Source organism: Babesia microti, chromosome II (assembly GCF_000691945.2).
Source record: "Babesia microti strain RI chromosome II, complete genome".
NCBI classification, from domain to species: domain Eukaryota; phylum Apicomplexa; class Aconoidasida; order Piroplasmida; family Babesiidae; genus Babesia; species Babesia microti.
In genome coordinates this window covers 1-18,086 of record NC_027206.1, presented here as the reverse complement: position 1 = coordinate 18,086, position 18,086 = coordinate 1, and the positions used below count along the sequence as shown (strand labels likewise).

The 18,086-nt window shown below is 31.2% G+C and overlaps 13 protein-coding genes across 13 annotated transcripts; 8 read left to right on the top strand and 5 right to left on the bottom strand.

Moving 5' to 3' along the window:
- Positions 1-168: 168 nt before the first annotated feature.
- BMR1_02g00070 (conserved Plasmodium protein, unknown function) lies at positions 169-1,037 on the top strand (the record flags this gene model as incomplete). Its single annotated transcript, XM_012792335.1, has 5 exons — positions 169-324; positions 345-445; positions 466-676; positions 697-836; positions 857-1,037. 5 exons carry the CDS (start codon positions 169-171, stop codon positions 1,035-1,037), a joined length of 789 nt encoding a protein of 262 aa, XP_012647789.1.
- A 23-nt stretch (positions 1,038-1,060) lies between these two features.
- On the top strand, positions 1,061-1,858 carry BMR1_02g00065 (cytochrome c oxidase subunit XI assembly protein; the record flags this gene model as incomplete). Its single annotated transcript, XM_012792334.1, has 4 exons — positions 1,061-1,388; positions 1,409-1,666; positions 1,687-1,752; positions 1,773-1,858. The coding sequence occupies 4 exons, from the start codon at positions 1,061-1,063 to the stop codon at positions 1,856-1,858; spliced, it is 738 nt and encodes a 245-aa protein (XP_012647788.1).
- A 16-nt stretch (positions 1,859-1,874) lies between these two features.
- BMR1_02g00060 (hypothetical protein) lies at positions 1,875-2,585 on the top strand (the record flags this gene model as incomplete). The annotated part of the gene is made up of 1 exon (XM_012792333.1): positions 1,875-2,585. The coding sequence occupies one exon, from the start codon at positions 1,875-1,877 to the stop codon at positions 2,583-2,585; it is 711 nt and encodes a 236-aa protein (XP_012647787.1).
- A 42-nt stretch (positions 2,586-2,627) lies between these two features.
- BMR1_02g00055 (hypothetical protein) lies at positions 2,628-3,585 on the bottom strand (the record flags this gene model as incomplete). Its single annotated transcript, XM_021483014.1, has 7 exons — positions 2,628-2,789; positions 2,812-2,865; positions 2,914-3,039; positions 3,080-3,226; positions 3,247-3,377; positions 3,398-3,452; positions 3,475-3,585. The coding sequence occupies 7 exons, from the start codon at positions 3,583-3,585 to the stop codon at positions 2,628-2,630; spliced, it is 786 nt and encodes a 261-aa protein (XP_021337984.1).
- A 163-nt stretch (positions 3,586-3,748) lies between these two features.
- Positions 3,749-5,204, bottom strand: BMR1_02g00050 (hypothetical protein; the record flags this gene model as incomplete). Its single annotated transcript, XM_012792331.1, has 2 exons — positions 3,749-5,050; positions 5,073-5,204. 2 exons carry the CDS (start codon positions 5,202-5,204, stop codon positions 3,749-3,751), a joined length of 1,434 nt encoding a protein of 477 aa, XP_012647785.1.
- A 52-nt stretch (positions 5,205-5,256) lies between these two features.
- On the top strand, positions 5,257-6,371 carry BMR1_02g00042 (Domain of Kin17 curved DNA-binding protein; the record flags this gene model as incomplete). Its single annotated transcript, XM_021483013.1, has 8 exons — positions 5,257-5,382; positions 5,403-5,524; positions 5,547-5,658; positions 5,681-5,770; positions 5,792-5,905; positions 5,926-6,090; positions 6,114-6,181; positions 6,203-6,371. The coding sequence occupies 8 exons, from the start codon at positions 5,257-5,259 to the stop codon at positions 6,369-6,371; spliced, it is 966 nt and encodes a 321-aa protein (XP_021337983.1).
- Positions 6,323-6,583, top strand: BMR1_02g00041 (DNA/RNA-binding protein KIN17; the record flags this gene model as incomplete). Its single annotated transcript, XM_021483012.1, has 2 exons — positions 6,323-6,385; positions 6,407-6,583. 2 exons carry the CDS (start codon positions 6,323-6,325, stop codon positions 6,581-6,583), a joined length of 240 nt encoding a protein of 79 aa, XP_021337982.1.
- On the bottom strand, positions 6,741-7,826 carry BMR1_02g00040 (50S ribosomal protein L22, mitochondrial, putative; the record flags this gene model as incomplete). Its single annotated transcript, XM_021483011.1, has 12 exons — positions 6,741-6,786; positions 6,808-6,843; positions 6,870-6,922; positions 6,945-7,064; positions 7,086-7,186; positions 7,207-7,263; positions 7,284-7,347; positions 7,368-7,448; positions 7,469-7,555; positions 7,576-7,666; positions 7,688-7,748; positions 7,769-7,826. 12 exons carry the CDS (start codon positions 7,824-7,826, stop codon positions 6,741-6,743), a joined length of 855 nt encoding a protein of 284 aa, XP_021337981.1.
- Positions 7,940-10,032, bottom strand: BMR1_02g00035 (Probable ATP-dependent RNA helicase DHX35; the record flags this gene model as incomplete). Its single annotated transcript, XM_021483010.1, has 10 exons — positions 7,940-7,988; positions 8,011-8,063; positions 8,086-8,167; positions 8,189-8,331; positions 8,352-8,439; positions 8,461-8,672; positions 8,694-9,199; positions 9,220-9,363; positions 9,384-9,482; positions 9,504-10,032. 10 exons carry the CDS (start codon positions 10,030-10,032, stop codon positions 7,940-7,942), a joined length of 1,905 nt encoding a protein of 634 aa, XP_021337980.1.
- Positions 10,033-10,041: 9 nt separating this feature from the next.
- On the bottom strand, positions 10,042-11,191 carry BMR1_02g00030 (fructose-bisphosphate aldolase; the record flags this gene model as incomplete). The annotated part of the gene is given in 5 exon segments (XM_012792327.1): positions 10,042-10,199; positions 10,241-10,826; positions 10,845-10,986; positions 11,008-11,150; positions 11,171-11,191. The coding sequence occupies 5 exon segments, from the start codon at positions 11,189-11,191 to the stop codon at positions 10,042-10,044; spliced, it is 1,050 nt and encodes a 349-aa protein (XP_012647781.1).
- Positions 11,192-11,669: 478 nt separating this feature from the next.
- BMR1_02g00011 (Vesa-like) lies at positions 11,670-13,651 on the top strand (the record flags this gene model as incomplete). The annotated part of the gene is made up of 3 exons (XM_021483008.1): positions 11,670-12,003; positions 12,080-12,517; positions 12,591-13,651. The coding sequence occupies 3 exons, from the start codon at positions 11,670-11,672 to the stop codon at positions 13,649-13,651; spliced, it is 1,833 nt and encodes a 610-aa protein (XP_021337979.1).
- A 1,550-nt stretch (positions 13,652-15,201) lies between these two features.
- On the top strand, positions 15,202-15,885 carry BMR1_02g00010 (BMN2 family; the record flags this gene model as incomplete). The annotated part of the gene is made up of 1 exon (XM_012792323.1): positions 15,202-15,885. The coding sequence occupies one exon, from the start codon at positions 15,202-15,204 to the stop codon at positions 15,883-15,885; it is 684 nt and encodes a 227-aa protein (XP_012647777.1).
- Positions 15,886-16,770: 885 nt separating this feature from the next.
- BMR1_02g00005 (BMN1 family) lies at positions 16,771-17,701 on the top strand (the record flags this gene model as incomplete). The annotated part of the gene is made up of 2 exons (XM_012792322.1): positions 16,771-16,960; positions 17,307-17,701. The coding sequence occupies 2 exons, from the start codon at positions 16,771-16,773 to the stop codon at positions 17,699-17,701; spliced, it is 585 nt and encodes a 194-aa protein (XP_012647776.1).
- Positions 17,702-18,086: the final 385 nt, after the last annotated feature.

The following is an 18,086-nucleotide window of genomic DNA, read 5'->3' as shown; positions in this document are numbered from 1 at the left end:
AAATTTTTATTGCTTCCTAATGACTTTACTACATTAAGTGTGTCGGCAATTCGTGTGCACTAGTCGACATGACAAGGGGAGTGTATAGAAGTATTCTATGGGGTGGCACTTCATCGTACTTACACATGCACTCCCTCTTTATGTCAGTGTGACATTTGCACATTTGCAATGGTATCCTTGGAAGATGTACTAAATCGCTGGTTTACTAAGGACTATTCATCGCTTGACAACTCAATTGATGAGCTAGTGTCCAAACTAGAGAAGAAACCCCTGGAACAGCTAACAGCGATTACAATTCGCATATTTAACAATCTAAGGAAAGGCGTATGTTACAATTTATGTAGGATTTCAAACAAATAACATTAGATTTCAACATAATTGGGTCACCAGATGACCCTAAGTGGCTTTATGAAACCTATCCCAATAAGTACAAGCATAGTTCAGGGTAGGCACCATAATATCCAGTGACTGTATGGCAAGCTTTGGGTTGAGAGCAATTTACGCCTATTTTCCACACCTAATCGGTTCGACATATACGGCAATTGATAGGCTCCATTCCCTCTTAAGATCTTGCATAAATCAGTTCAATTTGGGAAATGATGAAAATATTGAAAGAAGAATTTTGTTAATTGGGTTGATACTGAGTGATTGTTTGAGCCAGTGCTATAGGCCGGAGGTAATAGTTGTGTTAAGTAGGATGGCATAAGGGTTCTTAACAGTATAATGTCCCATGTGCCCAAGACATGGACTAAACAAATACAAAATAAGATTAGCCACTCATATACTGCGTTGGGTGGTTCAAAATTAGAAAGCAAATCGCAATGTGATTATAACAAGTAATAAGCAAGTGACTCAGGGCAATATGTATGATATTGCAGGGGAAACACGATGATTCGATTGATTTTGCTCAAGGAACATGTCTGAGCACTAATGTTGATACGTTTGTTAGAAAAAATTTGAGTGTATTTCAGTTGATATTCGCCAAAAATGAGATGAGAGATGTGTTTGAACTTGACGAGTGGTTCACTAACTTATGATGTTATCTACTCGCCGCACATTAATGCTTAAATTGGTAACCGTTATTAGGCATAGTAGTCTAGCACTAGAACATATCATTTTTAAGAGATACTCAAGTAACTTTAACGCTGGTGGCACTAAGACAGGCGTTAGTGGTGGTGGAAAAAAAATTGCCGTCAAGTTCTTAAAAAGTCAACAACAGATAACTATACCATACAACAATCCAGTGCATACTTGTAATACGCTTAGTGCTGTGACAATTTGCATTATAGGGTTAACATTTTTGGCAATTCCATTGTATGAATTGTTCTGCCAAAAATCCGGTTATCTAGGGACTCCGAAATCACACACCTCTTACACAAATCTATCACGTAAGTTTTTTATCATCCAGCTCCACCGAGTTACAGTAACAATAAGAAATTTGTTGTAGACTTTGTTTCGCAATCTAATATCCTGTGGAAATTTTATCCGTGTCAAGATAGCGTTATAATTAGACCTGGCGAAACCACTTTGGCATTTTACAAGGCCAAAAATTTGCAGCCTACGCCAATAATCGGCATAGCAACGTACAACGTCATCCCTGATGAGGCTGGCCAGTACTTTAACAAAATCCAGTGCTTCTGCTTCGAGGAACAAATGCTTAATCCCAGTACCACTCTTATTATTTAGACGAGGAAGTTGAATTGCCCATATTCTTCTACTTGGACCCAGAAATACTAACTGATCCCAGGCTGGGTATCCAATAATTGATTTAGAATCGGTAAATCGAATCACTTTAAGTTATACATTCTTTGAATCCAACTCTGATATACCAGAAGACTATACGCTTTTGCAACATTAATAGTAGTGTCGTTACAATGGCAATTGAGGATAATATCAATGATGAAATTTCATTTTTGAACAAAATATCTGCAGAATTAAACGAATTGCATGATAGATGCAGGGATATTGTCCAAACTGAAAATAAATATTCAAATGGTACACTTCTACCCGTACTAATAAGTAGAATTGCCTCAATGACCGAACTTTTCGAAGAAAAGTATAATTCCTTATGCAGTATAATAGCTAAGACACATAAAATAACTAATCTGCATGTAAGCACAATTGCTGATTCGGGCAAAAAGGATAACTCGATCCTAAACCTTACTTGTCACAGGAAGGTCCAAATCTTTTCTGAACAACTAACCAACTACAAATATTTGTTAGCAAAGCTATTTAGAGATTCCCGTGAGGTGAAATCGTTTGAAATGTGTTACAGGGATACATACTCCAAATTCAAAAACCGCAAATTAGCGGATTCCAACAATGACTTATCAACCCTTCATACAACCAATAGGGAACTGAGAGATACTCTTTCTCAGGGTATAAACACTGTAAAATTGTTATCAACGCAAAACAAAAGACTAAGTGGCATAAAAAATAATTTAATCGGGTTGTTACGCTTAGTATCAGTATCTGATTCTACAATCGTCAGCATCCACAAATATGCCCGTATGAACCAGCACATTATCACCCTCGGCTTTATCATGGCCTTTGTATTCATCTTTTTCATATATTACTACTTTTAGATACAGAACATCACTGCTCAATAAAACAAAAATTATTTCTAATTATTTAAATTGTGGGCCCCTCAACGCATTTATGTTGTGGCTAGACTTATCCCCGCCATTATTGTCTACAACATTGGAAATTCCTTCCGATGAATTGGTAAAGAATGGTAATGTGAAGTACAATACAATCACTAGGGCAATTATGACCAGTGTTATGACATGCTAAATTAGACAATGGTTTTACCGATAAGTACTGTCGCCTGTACGACCTCTTCACTGTTGTAGTTGCGCTGCTAAACTGTGTAAATCATTAAGTATATCAATTTGTAAAGTGTTTTAGTCTAACCTTTGCGGCTTGTTCTTGCAAATGCACCGATTTGGATTTCAAGTCCTCGATATTCCCGTAACTCTCAATCAACTTATTTACATCTTCAGTGAAATGGTCTAGAATCCCTTCAACATTTTCTTTAGCCTTCATAACATTCGATTTACCTAGATTATTGCACAAATACCTTTGTCGTTGGATCCTTTTTCTTGTAATCGTAATACTTTTCCAACAGTTCAATTGATATCGTTTTTAACTTGGGACTCAAGCTGTACTTTTTGGCGCTCGCAAGATTCTTATCACCAACAGCAGAATCTATAGCATCGGCATATTCCTACGCTCAGTTTAGCTTACCTTTAGTAACTTTGAAGCTATTCTTTTAGGGAATTTTGGATCCTTTGAGTACACAAAAATAACTATAGTTTTGAGGCTATTTGTTATAAAGTAAAGTTTACCACTGGCTGAACTTAGACACTTCTTCGTATCTAAATTAAGTTATGGCTACTATTTTTAATGTTCTTATCCGAGTCCTTGTAAATCTTGTCGAACAGTGATTGGATCTATGTAAAGAACTTTACTAACTTCTTTTCTTGATTCCTTTGGTGGAGCATCTGGGTGCGATGCCAACAGGCAACGGTCGGTTAGCCTGACGATTCCTATGTAGTTCAAGCTTTTGTCATCTTCCCTGCCCATTTCAATCGCGCTTACTCATGTCCACTGTGACAGTCTAACCTCAATAAGTGTTTTAAATTATAGATGAATGATGAGTTGTATGTATCAATTGGTTACTAGGAATTCCGTCTTGTTTACTAAAACTTAGTATTTAAAAAGTTATATGTTATTCTGGACATTTAATTTATACGTTAAAGCGTGAGAGTGCAATTAAATTGCTGTGGTTTTCTATGTTTGCAGACACTACATTTCCGATCTCTTTATTCGCGCACGAAAATTCCCTAGCGCAAAAAAACTTCGAATACCTAGACCCCGAAATCCTAAGTGAACTAAGTATAACATTGCATGGTAAATTTTTAATATTGTATAGTGTGATCTCAATAAGTTTGCTGATAGAAGAGTGGTACTTGTGTAACAATTGTGGCATGTTAGCACTCAATTGGGTATGATGTCGATCAAGAAGGCAAAGCGATTTTAGAATTGGTTGGGAACACAACGCATCCAGAATTAATATTGAGTGGTATTTCGGCCTGAAAGTGTTATTAATGTTAATCATCAATTCTAAATCATAATAAAACAGGTTGTTTTCTGGGGAGGGGTTTACGGGTTTTTTAGATCCAATCATGTTGTTATAAGATTCAACGCATTCAAGAATGTTTGAAAATACACAAATGATATCATTAATCTCTTGTGGTAGATGTAGTCTGCTACCAGAAATTGATAAGCACGAGTGTAAAACTTGGGTATTCAACCGAACGAGAGTGGTATAATTCCCAAATGTAAGATTGTTTATTCCCATTAAGTGTCGATGAACTGTATTGTAGAAATTAATTGACTTGCAGTTTCTTCTAGTCGCCAGGTATGTTATTTCTATGATCTTCTTGGGTTTCAGTAATTGTATATTATTGGAAAGTAGCGTTAAACCCATGGAATGGATATAATCGTTAGTTATCATGTTATAATCAGGTATTGCCATGGCGATAGCTTCATTTAATGGTTTAGATCGGGTGTTATTGTGATCAAGCGCTATAAAATTGTAATTAGTTTGCTTGTGAAATAGGTGTTGGATTCTATGATGAATCAGCATAATATTTGCAATCTGGATGGGAGAGTGTAGGTGAAGCTCATTTATGAAAGATTCAAAGAGATAATTCCATGTTTGAAGAGGTACCAAGTCCCATGACTTGGAAAGTGAGCATAACAAATAATATTTTTCATCTATAGATACAAGATTGTAATGATATAAACTTAGCAAATGATCAATTATATTACGTCTAATGAGGTACAAATGACTTGAAAATTGCGATGACGAATTTTTATTTAAAATGGGTTCCAGTGTCTGATTAATATGTATTTTGAGTTTGTAGGAAAAAAGATCTCCCGCGATATTGAGAAATTCTATCAAATGTAGAGTAGAAAAGAAGCGTATTTTTGACCTAATCTCTCTTGTAATTCCTATAAAATTGTTTACATTCTGATGTATATCCTATTTTATTAGATTGAGTTACCTTGGCTACGGACAATTTATCAGATGATGATGTGTCGTGATATTTGGATATGTTGTTGAGTAACTGTTTTGAATATAAATTAAATTTAGTTACGGTCTCATTTTTGTACCTTAATACTCTCGCAGATAACATTAATATGGGTTTGTTGTGCTTTGTTTAAACATTTTGTGGAGTGGCACAAAATATGCCTAAGGCAGAGGTGGGAACTCCAAAATGGCTGGCAAACAAAATGAGAGCCAAAGGTCTTCAAAAGTTAAAATGGTACTGCCAAATGTGTGAAAAGCAGTGTAGAGATGAAAATGGCTTTAAGGTAACTAAAATTTTACTTAGTGTCACCGATTGTCTGAAGGGCATCAAAGGCAAATGCAAGTTTTTTGCTCCAATGCCCATAGATTCATGGATAGTTTTTCTAAAACATTTGAGCACTCATTTATGCAATTAATGAGGACAAGGTGCGGTTCTCATTTTATATAGATATTGTAGAACCAGGGTATTGGCTAATACTGTTTATCAAGAACTTATTTCTGATAAACAACATGTTCATATGAATGCCACAATCTGGGTCACTTTGTCTGAATTTGTACTGGTAAATTGACTTGTTAATTTAGTACTTGGGTAGACAGGGGAAGTGTAAAGTTGAACATACGCCAAAAGGTTGGTATCTAGAATATATTGATCAGGAAAAAATTAAGAGAGAAGTATGCGCGCATTTAATCTAGAAAGACACAGAAGATAGGGAAAAGAATAGAATGTCGCTTGAACAAAGGCATCAAATTCTTATCAACAAGTTGATACGAGAATCCAAGTCCGTCAAAGGGGGGTATAAAGAACCTGTATGTATTTGTTTATTTAGGAATACACTAATATGAAAAAAAACAATGAAAATGTCGTTATTCGGATAGATGATAAGGAAAAGAGGAGTGAAAATCCTAAGGTATATGTTAAAAATAACGTTTTTTCTGAAAAATATGAAAAGGGATCGGTTAAAAAAGTCTTCACTGATAAGCATGAACCAAAGGTTAGTAATATATGTATATTTAGAGTGTAATGGAAAAATTAGCTTCAAAAGGGCCGCTATTAAAAAGGCCTCTTGAATCAAAAAACGATTTGTAAGTTAGCATATATTCCAGATTGATACAAACCGGTATTGTAGTTAAGGTTCTTTCTAAGGATAAAAATCATGGAAAAAAATGTCGAGTCATAAACGTAAATGAGAAAAGATATGTTTGCAATAATTTAGTGCAACTGCGATGTTGGAATCTGATGGTGATAAATTCTCTCTTCCCATTAAAGAATTGAGAACCGTGGTCCCAGTAACATATACTTTTACATAGGCTATTGGTGGAAGGGTTAAAGTATTGGCAGGGGAATATTTTGGGAAAGTAGGTACTCTTAAAAAAGTGAATTTTGATCAGTACACCGCTCAAATTGAGATTGATTCATCGGGTAATAGTTCGAAATCTATTATTACTAATCTTCCCTACGAACAATTTTCAAAGATTTATGTATAACTGCTAAATTTCTGATTTCCATTTTTGGTTTCACATCTTTGATAAAAAATTTCCTCTCAATTATTTGTAATTAATATAATCTATACTTTTATTTATACAAATATATCTATCGTATAAAATATATTATATAAAATTCAAAGGTGGATAAATTTTTAATTTATACATGCAGTAAATTGTATTGTTCTCTCAATTGATTCCTCCGCCTAGCATTAATAACAAATAACCTTTCCAAATTCTCTTTATATTTCGATATCCATTCCCTAAATAAACTATATTTATTATATACCTTCTGTGGTTGTAGTAGTCGAATTGGCGAGTGTCATTTAAAATTTTCAAATGCTATAATGAGAAGTCTTCAAACCTTTCTAAATTGATAACGAGTATGAGATGTAAGGTATGGATACCAATCAGCAATATTTCTCAAAGGGGCTCGTCTTTGAGCAATATGCGATCTTAATTCTGCTCCCAAACTTCTAGGTATCTATCATTAAGCATAACATACATCTCCTAATATAAATGTCTTCTGGTAAAATTCTTCCATTGGCATTTCACGAATACTATACACTATATTAGTTCTTGGAGTTTTAGTTAATCTAAAACATCCTGATTTATTACAGCAATACCCCCCCATCCCATTTTAATTCTTCTCATTGGAGACTTATTATTTAAGACAAAATTACCTAATTTATGATTGATTTACTAATGTAAAGTCTACTGGAATCCCCATTGAATTCTTCCACAATTTTACGTCTAGCTTTACTTATCTATATTTAATAGGTATTACGGAGTTCAAAATTATATTAGTATTGATTTTTGGCAAAGCAGCAAGCCAATCCAATGCATCCTGAACGTGGAGATTGGAAAACTATTTATGAATTAAAATACCAATTTGCAATAGTTCTTTAGGCTCTTAGATCTAATCGGTATATTTTCTACTGTGAAAGTCCACGAATGACCTTCGCGCCCTTTGATCTTTATTAAAAATAAATTACAGAATTTTCAGCAGGATTGATAACCTTAGGTACTAGAAATTTTTTATAATAACGTCTTTTATTACTCAAATATATCAACCGTCGCCTCCATCTACATTATATACTGGCATACTCCCATAAACCTTTTTTACGATAATAAGGATTCTTTATTTTTACTTTTGTATTGTGTAGGCCTGAATTCATTTATATTTACTCGAAAATCTATTTGCAAAAGATATTAGGGGGAGGAATCTTTTTATGAGGGAGGACATGTGTAGAATATAGTGCCATACATATAGTTTAGGCAAGGATAAGGGATATGTATGCAATATTCCTGAAAAAATGCTATTCATAGACTAAAATATAATTATCAAAAATTAAATCGTTAAACTCTGCTGGTTTTCAGATAATTTGGAGCTTCTTGGACCAATATTCTAAATTATGTCTAACTCTCACTTTGGATCCATTTGATTGACATTCACGATATAATTGGTATCTCCATGTATAGCCTAAATTTTATATAAAAAATACATTAGTAAATATAAGGCATTGCGGTTGTAAATGGGAAATGAATGAATGAGGGTGTATGAAAAATACGGATTCTTTGTCATTTCTAAATTAATTGATGGCCTACAAAAGCATATATGGGCAGTTGCCACATTCATCATTATATTCCTTATTTATTCCTTGTAATAACACATGTTTAGGGCATGCCACATTCATAAAGAAAGATGCAGCCATTGCTCGTGTAACAGAATCTTGATCATTTGATTCCGTCTAAATATTTTCAAATTTACAATTTTAAATTTAAATTGCTTATATGTTCTTATGATCCTTGATCTAATTTTTTTTGCCTTTTTAATTGCTAGATGGTTTATCAAACGCCTACGTCAATTTAAATCTCACATTTGGGCCCATTGTTTGATATTATTTAAATGAGTCATTGCCTGACTATAAATGTTGTAAAGTGAAAAAAAATCTCCTTCCATAGCTCCTACATCCATTCTTGCATCTTTTAATCTTTTCAAAGATGAAGTTGAGGTAGGATTCTCTGTCCACAATTCCGATTTGACAAATATCATTGCACATATTGTTGCTCCTACAAGCGGGCATTTTTTCTGAATAAATGTAAATCGTACAAAAGCGCATTGTAATAAAAAAGCCGATAACATCGGATCGAAATCAACTTGAGACATAAAGTGAGCATTTGGGTATATAATCTTTCCATTATAATCTATCGCGTTTAGTAAGAATAGTCTTAAAAGTGCATTTTCTAGTGACAAGATGCTGGGGGGGTTTAATAATTCTATTTTCAAATTATTTCCTCCCAGCAAAAGAAGGTATAAAACTAGATTTGTAATATCATCAGTTTCAGCCCTAGGGTCGTGCGATCGAGGAGCAAATGATAAGCTCTCATGTTTCATTAAACGATAGCATTTATTTGATGTAAAAGAAGATCTATAATCCATAATCTCGATAGGTGCAATTTGAATTGTTTGTTGTAAATGTCCATTTTTATGAATCTTAGTATATTTATCTAGACATGAATCGACAACAAAATGAATGTTTTCAAGTGAAAATGGTTTTGTAGCGCTTGTAACATAAACTTTGCGATTTAAACTGATATATTTTTTGGTATAATCGCCTAAATGTGAATAATGATACCTGGTATTAGAGCTAATAATTGGAAATGTCCTGACTTGCCGGCACTACTAGTGTTTATAGATGAAACGAAGTGGTTTACATCATTATCTCGAGGAAGGAACACAAGGATATCTCCAGCAGGTTCACTTTTATTTATATCATACACTTGGTTAAATACTTGATACCTATATCAAATGCCGCATCGAGATAGTTAGGCGTAGGTTCCTTTAGATAATGAATGGGTTTTACATTGGCATATGATCCGAGTACGGTAAGTTTGTTGTCTAAATTATTACTTATATTACCTGAAAATGCATTATTATTTTTAAAATAAGATGTTAGAGTCAATGAATCTCCAGAAGATATTGTTAAGACAAGGCGCATACGTCTAAGAGATGTTACAATGGCGAGCAGAGAGATTAAAGCATCCGTCATAATGTTCCTTTTGTTAACATCTTCAATAATAACAACAGAATATTCAGTAAGAAGTGGATCTATAAGAAGTTTTCTTATTAAAATGTCATAATTGGTAAAAATTATCTGAACGTTAGAATGGCGAGTAAATTCTAATGTTTCCATGAATCCGACAAGATTGCCATTGTTTAATAAACTAGATAACCGTTGTATCCGTGTTTTTGAAATATGAGGTCGGGCAATAACAATTTTTCTGCTAAAAAAAGGATGTTTTTGCGATAGGCAGGTGAATCCCGCATTGTAGATGTAAAGAGGGAGATTTTCTGGTTCAGTTGAAGCATCTTTCCCCTGAATTATAACCACATTGCTATTTTCTAACGCATAAATAAACATACGTTCGAAACTATTGTGATTATCCATAGCCCAATGTTAACAAGTTATACAATATGTGATGGAGTAGCTAAAATTAATATGTGTAGTGTTTCTCAAATAATATATTTTTGATGCATCTCCAACTTTAGAAACATTAAGTTTGCCCAGGCACGCCATGCTATTTCCCTTGGCTCTTTGTAAAAATACTTGTTGAGCTTTAGACACATTATCAGCCTTGCGGACCAAGTCCTAATACATGATGCTTGTAATGTTCTGCCGTAGGATAAAGATAGCTTCCATGGAAAAGATCCAAATCTGTTTATTGAATTCAAATTCACCGTGGCATCTGCTTCCAATTGGCCTCCAGAAGGGAATACAATACCACCTAGAGCAGGTGGTACCGTACGTAACAATGCCTTAGTGGTAAAGTAGGCTATTTCCTGAGATGAGCTTTTATTTTTAGAATCAAACCCAGGAGTAATCATATTGATTTTGAGTATTGTCCCTTCCAATACTACTCTATGGTCATAAAGGGATTTAAATAACACTGATAGGACTTTCTCTATAACAATAGCACATGTTTCAATTGAGTGATCACCGTCGGCGAGAATTTCCGGTTCCACAATGGGAAAGAGGCCATTTGCTTGGCAAACACTTGCATATTTAACTAAACCATCACAAACAGTATTTATGGATAGCATTGAAGGTTTGGATGTTTTTAGATCTATCGAGATTACTGATCTCCATTTGGCAAATCTGGCTCCAGCTTCATAGTACTTTTGCAGTGAATAAACAAGGCGTCCAAAGCTTTTGGTAAAGTATTTATCGGTATTGGGAATTAACTACAATACAGTGTCCACTTTGATGCCAATTATAATTTTGTTAACTTTGAGTATTTCAACAAACGGTTTCTCATTGGGATCATTCTGGAAGAGAGCCTCATCAAACAGTATTGTTCCGGAAATGTATTGATTGTATAATGGTGTTGTAAAAAGTAAATTTCTATATGTAACGCGATGTTACTCCGTATTTTCCAAATTTATCATGTTAAACCTCTTCTTAATTGTACCAGTGGATTCGTCAGCAGCAAGTATGCCCTTGCCATCGGACATATTCAATTTAGTGCAATCAATTAATTTTATAACAGAATCATTTGATAGTGTGCACTAAATTACATTGCAATTACCTTTGTTATATGTTTACTCATTTTTATGATGTAACCGTGGAAATGTTATAGTGAAAATATGGTATACATGATGTATGATCTGATAAATCCGCCTACTGCACAACTATATAGACAGTTATTTCCTATCTCAAGATACTGACGATGCTGAACACATACAAAATTTTATAATGTCTGAATATTAGTATTAAATTCTAACGCATAAATTATAATGTGATTGCATTTTATTTTGAATACTATAGAACTGCTTATCTGTTTTATAATGGTACTACATACACGGATTGGTACAGCTATGGTAATAATATCGGCAACAATAAAATGCTTTATAGTTGATGCGTTGAAATATTGTTAATAATATGCGTGATATTTTGCGATGAATTTTCAAGGGTATCGATTGAATATAGGGGTAAGGGTGGTATAATCAAGTTCATAGTTTGGATCACAATTATAATCCAATAAGGTATGAATTTAGCAAGCTTTTGTAGTATGGAGATTGGAAAGTATGGGAAATGCATTTGCTTTTGGCGGTTATGTATCTGGTTTATTACCTGAATATTATTATCGGTACAAACTGAATACTGTTGATGTAAATAATCCATCATCGATTCGATCTATTTTATTGGAATTATGTTTGATTAATATTATAATTTCAACGATTCATTTAATTTTCATGATTTTGGACATATATTATGTGATAGAAGATAATAAAGCTAAATTATCCTCGGGTAACAGATGGCAATTATTAAAGGAATCTTTAGTAAATATCCGTAATGTGGCATGGGCATTGAGTTATTCTGCTATGGAATCATCGTGTAATTTATTTTACCCATCTATACGTAAGTTATAAGAAAATGTTTTTTTGTGCCATTATTTACCATTAAATATTTTCAATTATTACATTATTTAATATAGTCGTGTTGGATATGGATATTTACACTGAAGATAATAGGGCGGTCCGGCAATCTTCTATTAAAACTGCTTACAGTATAGTTAGATCTATATTGGCCTTAATATTTATAGTATGGGAGATTATTAATCCACATTTTTTCCAAATAAAAGGGAAGCCAATGTATACAGACTATATGTCCCTAATAAACATTGGTTGGAATAGTTTATGGACGTTTTCTGCAATCTCATTCACAATAATTAGAAATATTATTTCTATATTAGTTACACTGACATATCACTATCCGAACAACCCCTTCCTTTCATTAATGAAAACCTACAGTTTCATCTATTACTTTTCTATTTTTTACAGTTTCTCTAGAACATATTGTTATTTGATTTTTGTACAGATATTTTCACAATTGGGCCAATACAATTTCATAATAGATGAAATCAATAAGGAAGGTGAGTGACTTACTCATAATGTACAATATACTGCACACTAATTCTTTCCACATTAACCAAGATATTCATTTAGATTTTAACATCATAAACTTATTACGTTGTATCCATTGTAGAATGTGTTGTGCATGTAATATGTTATGTTGTTCCAGCTCAGGTGAAGCCAAGTGTTGCGAAGCGTGTAGTAGCAAATGTTTGAGTGTTGCGAAAGATAAACTAAAAGAATCTAGGAAATTAATTTGTTCATCCATCAAGGTGTTTTCTAAAGTAAAACGAAGTGACAGTGGCGGTACGAAGAATAGTCAAGATAAGCCAGATTTACTGGTAGGGGTTAGTAACATTAAACAGTCTAAGGATATGCTCTTGAAAGTTATTGAAGAATTGAATGGTAGTGTTATAACCAGTTGTAATGGTGGAGGTTCTTCATGTGAATGTAATTGTACCACTAATTGTACTAGTGGTGGTAATTGTTGTATTATAAAATTTTTATGTGGTAAAGATGATTGCTGCAAAGATGGACAGAAGTGTTGTGAAAATGGAGTTACAGATGTGTGTAGTAAAGATGATTGCTGCAATGATGGGAAGACGTGTTGTAATGGAGGTGAAAGTTGTAAATGTTGCAATTCAGCTAGTGGAGATACATGCAGTGGTAGTTCTGGTGGTAAATGTGGATGCTGTACACAGTCCGGGAACAGTACTTGTTGTTGCAAGGATGCTAAGAAATTCTGTTTGGTTTGTTGCATCTCCAATATAACTGGAAGGTTCGAGAGATTGAAAAGTGTTAACAATATTTCAATGCAGTTATGCAGTTTCACATTGCTGCTCTTCAGCTCAATCACGTTCGCAGTGCAGGCTGAATACTTGGATCTTCATAGTACCTTAAGGTATATTAGGAAGAAGAGAGGTAGTTACTTCATTGATACTGTACATCCTGTTATTGGTCTTTTTTGGTGGGTTTGGCACGCGCTCATTATGTGTGTTATAAACATGGTTATAGATCCATTTATTTATACTGCAAGTTTTCTAGGTAAAGTGTGCCAGTTCTTCAGAAGACGAACCAACATCAACACTAATCCAATAAATCAAACTTTTAGAAATCCTAGTATGAGCAACAGGAGACCACCTGCCAATACATAGAGACAAGCGGGCACCAGTGGTTCAAATATTATCCCAACCTAATGTGAAAATCAATCCAATCGCAATACATCAATCCATATAATAGACTAAATAATGATTTATAGACAATGAACAATGGATATTACAAATCTTGAGATTCAAATTAATAGTATAAAATAGTAATGTTTGGTTAAAATACCGACGGCTTACATGTAATATACTCATTCTAATTTATACAAATTATATACATTTTCACGTTAGTCTATTATAAATATTATGTTATTTAATATGTAACAATGATCATTAAATATAGATTCTGGATGTGATGGCGATTAAAAATTATGAATATGTTTATTTCTGTTCAATGTGACAATATTGATGTTTCAGGAAATCTTAGCAATCTAAATCTTTATTCCTATTTTCCACAATATCAAAGATTATATGTTTGTGAAATTTACGATCAATATTGTAGAATACAAGGGCAATATAGACAAGGGAATGTTGTAAAACAAATATTGTGCCATAAATGACTTTTACATAAAACAATACATTAGCATCTAATTTTTTTTCTATTCCAGTGTAACCATACTTTCCTAATAAATAATATAATAATTTTAATACAATAACTGAAATTTTATTAAAATGTATACAAAAAGATAGAATAAGTCAATAAACAATTTTAAATAAAACAAATATATATGAGTGGAGTTACTATTGTTATTAAAATATTATTCACTATTTTATATCAATATTCTTATTTTCTCAACATTTCAAAAATTAAATGTATAACATAAGCAACATCCAAGACAAAAATATATATGTTGAAGGCAGATCTTTGCACATAACGATGTTCAATATAATAAATTGAAGTTGTAGATAATCAATATAAAAATTAATTATCAATATATAAATATGATTAAGATTATTGTTATAATTGTTATAATCAAATTAATTTAGATACTATTATATTGATAATAATGTATAATTGATTAATATGATATCATATTATATTATCCATCATGATTGTGAATATAACTAGAACTTTGATTATTATATTAAATCACATATTAATACTGATTATAATAATATCATTGATAATCTAATAATATAGTATTATCTCTAATATTATGATATTATATTGTGTAAATAAATTCAATTGGAGATAAGTGAACAATTATGTATAGATATTTTATACAAATTAATATTAAATAATCTAAGTAAATGACGATAAATCGATTATAAAAATCACATAAATGTTAGACAAATTTGTATACATATATTGATTAACATTACAAAACTAAATTATATATTTAAATGAATAATTGTTGTAATACTAACAATATTCAACTTTTAATATAATTTTTTAATTTTTCAATAATTTACTTTTTTATAATTCTTAATCTTTTTACAATCATATAAATTTCATAATTATATATATTTAATAATTAAATATATTTGATAATCGAATATATCAATAATGATGATATACATGAATATGTATATATACCCCAGATAATGTTGTTATGGTGCTTGAATGTTTTATTATAAACATATTTCTTATTTTAATAATAATGAAAATTAACATAGATAAGATAATATTAATCAATTTAATAGTATTATTGAATCGAAATGTACTGTATTGTGTGTATACAAATGATGTTTCATTAATTGAATCACAACCTGTACCAACTAACATTGGTACTGATAATACTATTGCAAATGCATCCAATAGTACTATAATTAAAGCTAAGTTTTTGCGGGATTATGACCTTACTGGTGAACCTTTAACAAGAAAGATTGATTACGAGATATATGAATCACAACGAAATAAATTATCACATCCAAATAAAATTGACAAAATCAAATTTTTTAATTATATAATTGAATTTGATGACAATGCTAAATTACCAATTGGTACTGTTATTAATATAATCATCTATACTTGTGAACACAATAATCCAGTATTAATTAAATTTTATGTTTCTATAGAAGGATCACTCTACAATTACTTCTACTCAATGGATAATGATACAAATAAATGGAATAATCACAAATTAAAATATGATAATAGATTCAAAGAATATACTGACAAGAATGGTATTAATTATTATGAAATCTCAGATTTAAAATCGTGTTTCTCTTGTTTTTTCGTTAATAAAGAGTATACAGCATTAGCAAAAGAACATTGCAAGAAAGAAAAATGTGAAATGCTAGATAACATTGAGTATAAGAATTTGGAAATTTATCTAAAATAATTTAATGAAGTATAATATTATTTAAAATAATTCAAAATTTCAGAAATTAATATAATTAATTATTATAAATACAAAATAATTAATTACAAAATAATGTATTATTAGTTATTTCAGATTGTAAATATATATTTAAGCCATTTTTATTAAAACTTTCAAATTAATGTCTTCATTTTTATCTACATTAACTGATAATATTTATCTATAAATTAATAATTGATAATCAATTTGATCTTATTTTTTATATATTATAATTGTATAATTCAAAATTACAAATACAAATATATGATTTTATATTTGTAATTTATCCATACAGAAATATAGTTAATCCATTATATTATAATGGAAATGGAGTGTTGTATCTACCAAAGTTATATAGTTTAGTTTAGAATAACACAATGATGACCACAATTACATATTATAATCACAAATATTACATATTCAGGTATAATTAATTTGTAATAATTATAAACAATAAAATATGTTGAAATTAGCATACGTATTATGGATGATGATAAACACAAATGGATCAGTCATAATAAAAATGTTGTCAAATGGTAATATGTATACTAAGATAGTGTGGTAACATAAATGTAGTAACATAAATGTGGTAATTAAGCTTAATGTTATGTGATTATTATCAAACGATGTGTGAGCATATTATTAAACAATAAACATGCAATAGATCCTAACCCCGTCAACAGTATTATTAAACACATAATTTCATACATTAAGTTTGTTATAACTTAATAATTAACAAGAATATAAATTGATACAATTTATAACTTGAATTTATATCATCTGAAGATTACTTCAAATATTTTAATTACTACCATAATATTTTTACTATAATACATAAATATATACCAATAAATACTGTGTATAAAGATGTTATTATTTAAATCGATATTAATTCCTTCTTTTACATTCTTTTTAATGAGTGTATCAGCTTTTCCTGGTGATACAGATGGCGGTCCTAGTGGAAATGGTGGAGTTGGTAGACCTAGTGGAATTGGTAGAGCAGGTGTGCCTAATGGAAATGGTGTGGGTCCAGATGTTAATTCTACTATAATATCTCGTATATTTCAGATAGGTTTAGAACGTATTGTTCTGTCCTTATTTGATATATTAATGATGAAAAGAATAGTGCATGTCAGCCAAATATTGTAACTGGATATAGTTAGAAATTTACGTTATTTAGGAGAGAAGGTTGATAAGTTAACAAAGTTGCCAAACCAGTTACATGAAAGTGCTAAAAAATATAATGATGGTAATAGTTCTAATTACAATTATTTTGATGAGCTTTCTAACATTATTGTCAAATCTTTTGCAATAGTTGATGAAATGCACGGAGGGCTTATGATACATTGAGGAATGATTATGATGGTATACATGATTTAGAATACGGGGATAAGAAGATTAAGGCGAGTTTATTTGTGAGAATTTGGGAGTGTATATTGTCATTATTGACATTGCCATCGAGGCCTGTCCTAATATTGCGGAGCTCAATAATGTCAAGGAATCATTCAGAAAATACAAATCTAATGTTGATGACTTGAAGCGAAAGATCTATAATAAGGATGGGTATTATAGAAGTCATTTTGGGGACATGGTCAGGGAGATGAATAGTGCAGTTAGTGAGTTCAATGACACTTTTATTGATCTTTTGGTTACCAGCTTAGAAACTCCAGATGCCAAATTTGACGAAAATATTATTTCAAGTTTCAAATCATTTATTTCAACAATCTCCAAAGTTTCTAATTCAATAATTCTTGGACTAATGACACTAATAGTCTTTGTTTATTTGATATTGATTTAATTTTGAATGTAGTATAAAATTTACAGATTATTATACATGAACTAACATCTCATTCCTAAATAAAGAAATTAAGATATAAATGGAAATAAATTAAAGTAACATGGGAAATATAAATCTAATATTAGAATATGGAATCTAACTGAAATCTAACTGAAATAAAAGTATGTTTGTATAATATTATATCGAATTAATATACAATATACAATATACAATGATTGTATAGATATGACTATTAATTATTGTATTAAATAAGTATTGATTAGTCATAATATTATGTATATGTTAAGGTTGATTGTTATGTGTTGCTAATATGTTATATAATTGTATACCATAGTGATTGATATAATGTAGAGGATATTTTTTTAAATAGTATTTAATGAATATT